Below are 4,242 nucleotides of genomic sequence, written 5' to 3' on the forward strand. Positions count from 1 at the left end.
GGTCACGAACCCTGGTCTCCCACTCTAGTCCAACACTCTACCCATTGCCCTATTGGAGACTTGTTGTGAAATGAGCTGCACATTGCACAACAACACTTTGACGGCTTTTTATTCTGAGGAGGAGGAGTCTCACCCGGGGGTTGCTAGGTAAGGGGCTGAACGCAGGCTCCGGTGGGTTGTCGTACGGCTTGTGACATCACAAAATGACGGAAGTATAAAACTTGTCGTTAATACATATTAAAAATACATTTACTTACAGTAAATATGCCCCTGGGTGCATTTTTTTTGGTCCTAGGACTGTTTTTTTAAGAAGTACATTCCCAAAGTTGAGTAAAAAAAACCATTTAAAAAGTGAATTTTGAATAATTGGTCCCCTTTAAACAATATATATATGAGGCCTCTCATCTGTCTCAGGAGAGACTGTGTCACTGAAGCAGAAGCACAGAGACAGAGCAGAGAGCAGGGAGACAGGCTGATGTTGTTCTCTGTGTTCCTGTTGTTGTAATAAAGCTCAGCTGATCATTCCACGGACTACCTTCATTCTTGAACCATGTGTTTCTGTCTTTGTTAAATAAATATTTCCATAACAGTGCCTTTACAGAAAAGCTGCTTAGGCATAGCCACTAATGCATCCCCATACCATCAGAGAGGCAGATTTTGAACTGTGTGTTGATAGCAGGCCAGACGGTCATTCTCTTTAATAGTACCTAAAAAGACTTTCAATTTTTTTTCTAAACACAGTTTTATTTGTGCGTATCAAAAATTACAACGTTCCAATTTGTTTGTAATTATTGATATAAATGGCTTTTCAAAAATCTGTCTACAATATTAGTAACACAATAAATGTTCATAACTTTTCCACAAATTCCCTTTTCACTAAAACTGTACTATGCCTTAAAGCACAAAATTGTTCATAATTCCTAAACTGAATGTTCTCAACTTTCTTTCAATTACAGGTGAAAGTGAAGCACGCAGAGAGAAAACACTGAGTGTGCTCACCATGTCAGACTTTGAGTGCCCTCTCTGCATTCGGTCAGTGTCCTCGGCAGCTCRCTGTGATCCATAATGCAGTGCTGTGTGGAGCTTGTCTCCTCTGGTGTCCTAATTCTTGCTGATTCTGTTTGTGCGCTACTGTCTCTGATTAATGTTTAGCATGCTAAGGCTTCACTGCATGTGATCGTGACCCAAATCCAATTTTTTTTCACCCCTGTGCAACCCTTATGGGATTTTTATCATAAYAGCTTGAATGTGACCAATCAGATTTTTTTTCCATCGATACATACATACAAACATGTGTACTTCTCTAAACTCATCATTTCTTCACGTTTTTCTCCATTTCCTGCAGGTTGTTTTTTGAGCCAGTCACAACTCCGTGTGGTCACACTTTTTGCAAAAACTGTGTCGAGAGGAGCCTTGACCACAACGTCCGCTGTCCACTCTGCAAACAGCCACTGCAAGAGGTGACGACAAACGTATACTGTGGTTGAAACAAGATAATCACATCTATGATTCAGCTGCATTCCCGTAGTTTGACTCATTGGTCTGCAGCTTCACACTAATAGGTGACGACGACATGCTGACTAACTTGTCACCTCTGAAATGTAATTAAAAAATCCAGAGTTATTTCTCAACAGGATGTTGGAAAAATATGCGTTGTTCAAAAGGGTATGTCTGAATAAACAGGATTCAGCTGGGTTTCTTCTTCAAAACTTTATTTTCAATCTTCTGACTCCAATCAGGTTCACAGAGCAGCACTCAGCACTCAGGCCTCAGCGTACAATCTTGGGCCAAATCAAAACAAACACGGGGGCTCTGCTCTGAGCGGACACTCTGCAAAAACACTGACAACTTCTTTCTACTATAATAATGAATTGATCTTATAATGTTCATSCCTTCCTGGTTACACCCCAGAGGTGTTACCTTTTACGTCAGAACGTCACTCAGTTTTGTTTAGGCTGAGAGAAAGAACACATGAAAACACACCAACTCTTTGTCAGCTTTAACCTCACAGACTGAAATGATCAGAAAGTATAAAATACAAAACTGAATCTAATATTCAATTAATCAGTTACAAAATTTCTTCAAGGAAATCAATTTGAGTGTCCTTGTAAGCCCTTTCTGATACATATCTCCACTCTGCTTGTGTCTTCGGCAGCACCTATTGATTGAGWTTTATTATTACACATGCATGTCACACAGTCTGCAGTCAATAAATTATTTGTGGCACGTGGTCAGCCTAGGAGATATCAAACAGCTTTTGGCTCACATCTGTTTTTGCTGTTATAACAACTAAATGAAGAAAACACACCAGAAGATAACATTTTATTGTTTCCTGTTCTTAAATCATCAGCTCAGATATTTAAAAATTTTACCTGCTTGAACATGTTTTTTCAAAACAAAATACAACAACTCTAATAATACTCACCTAAAAATGTACGCAACTGCATACAGTACATGGCAGTACTGAAAAACTCAGTGTCATGAGGAGCCGCCAATCAAAGAACCTTTCAGTTGGTAACATTTTTCCACAAATAACTGATGGTTAAACCTTTAAACTGTGTAAATGTAACAAGACAACCGTTATTCATTTTTTCAGGTCTGTATTATGTACCCAAAAAAATACTGGCACTTTTCAGACAATTAAAGAAATAACTGTCATTACATCTGACAGCTTTTCAGCTCTAATAACTTGTCATTTTCCTATTCTCTAGCCCACGTGAAGGTAATAAAGCCTTTTAAATAAATGCTTAAAAGACGGCTGGAATGGATGTTTAGTATTAATAACTTACTGTGCAAGCGGATGCTGAAAACTTGTACAACAGTAGATGTACTTACAAAAAACTAATCTGTGATTACAGTGACAATAAGTACAACAAGGATTAATGATCAAAACTAAAACAAACAAATAAAATCTGCAAAAAAAAAAAAGATTGGGTTATATAAGAAGGTAAAACCTTTTAAAACATGGTGTGATCATGGGCAATTTTCAAGACATTTTACTTGAAGTACATATTTGAAAGATTTTACTGCATTTTCTGCTTACTTATGGTGCTGTCTTTCCTCCTCTGCTTTCAGTACTTACGAAACCGGAAGTACAACCCCACCATTCTGATTCAGGACATCATGACCCAACTTTTTCCCTCCCAGCTGGCTGAGAGAAAACAGATACATGATGCGGAAATGGCGGAGCTGTCCAAGTACGCAACACCTAATTCAATCCATCCTTTAGTTTCAAAGATGATTTTAACCTCGCTCCATTTTCTAAACTGTTTTTTGTTTTTTCTTTTGTTTCCTCTCGTAGTCTCACCAAGGATATTCCTATATTTGTCTGCACTGTGGCCTTCCCCGGTGTGCCGTGCCCACTGCACATCTTTGAGCCTCGATATCGGCTAATGATGCGTCGCTGCATGGAGACTGGCACCAAGAAGTTTGGCATGTGCAGCTACGAGCAAGGCAAAGGGTAACACTGTGCGCCCTTTGTGTTTCAATATCTGTTGTATGGGGTTAGGTCTAGGCATTTTTCTCATTGACTGTTAAGTGAACATTTTCTGCCAAGTGAGTAAGAAAATTTTACTTGGTAAGACTCTTGAAATAAGACAAATTGGAGTCAAATCAAGTATTTCAAGAATCTTACCAAGTAAGTTTTCTTACTCCATTGGCAGATTTTTTTTTCACTTACTTTGAGTCAAATTTCCAGGCTAACAACATAAATAATCTTACAAGTTCTGATAACAAGATTATTAATCTTACATATTCAATTATTGTTTAGTAAATCAGTTTCAAAACAAGAACAAAAAGATTATTTGGATGGATATAGGATTTTAAAACTCGGTTAGATGACGTTCTGACTGCTTCAGCTAATTTAGAAGACAAACAGCACCTCTTAGCCTCTGAGTGAGGTTATAAAAAACAACAACCTTCTGAGCGAGGCTGGTGGCAGACATGTTACTCGCAGACTCCTGAAAAGATGGGCCAGCTGGTGCTGACTTACAGCTTCAGGGATCACTCAGCCGCAGGTTTCTTAAGTCAAACAAATCTCCTTTCGAATTCGAACCTTCTGTGATTTTTAATTTTTGTTTTCGAGACCCACGAGCACCTCGCAAACAATCACAAACATTATCAGCATAAAGACATTCCTCGCTTAAAGCAAGCAGCAGTGTGAATACAACCATGCTAAGAGTCAGATTATTTTGTAGTTGCCGTATTTATTCGTGTATAATATGATCTCATGTATAATACGAC

General features: G+C 38.4%; 1 protein-coding gene across 1 annotated transcript in view; it reads left to right on the forward strand.

The window, feature by feature from the left end:
• lonrf4 (LON peptidase N-terminal domain and ring finger 4) overlaps positions 1–4,242 on the forward strand; it is a 33,109-nt gene that overhangs the window by 16,778 nt on the left and 12,089 nt on the right. Inside the window, exons 6-9 of the mRNA XM_014010617.1 lie at positions 957–1,032; positions 1,346–1,460; positions 3,076–3,197; positions 3,302–3,460. Coding sequence (XP_013866071.1) covers positions 957–1,032; positions 1,346–1,460; positions 3,076–3,197; positions 3,302–3,460 — 472 coding nt within the window. The remainder of the gene's footprint in view (positions 1–956; positions 1,033–1,345; positions 1,461–3,075; positions 3,198–3,301; positions 3,461–4,242) is intronic.

Source organism: Austrofundulus limnaeus, unplaced genomic scaffold (assembly GCF_001266775.1).
Source record: "Austrofundulus limnaeus strain Quisiro unplaced genomic scaffold, Austrofundulus_limnaeus-1.0 Scaffold71, whole genome shotgun sequence".
Lineage (NCBI taxonomy): Eukaryota > Metazoa > Chordata > Actinopteri > Cyprinodontiformes > Rivulidae > Austrofundulus > Austrofundulus limnaeus.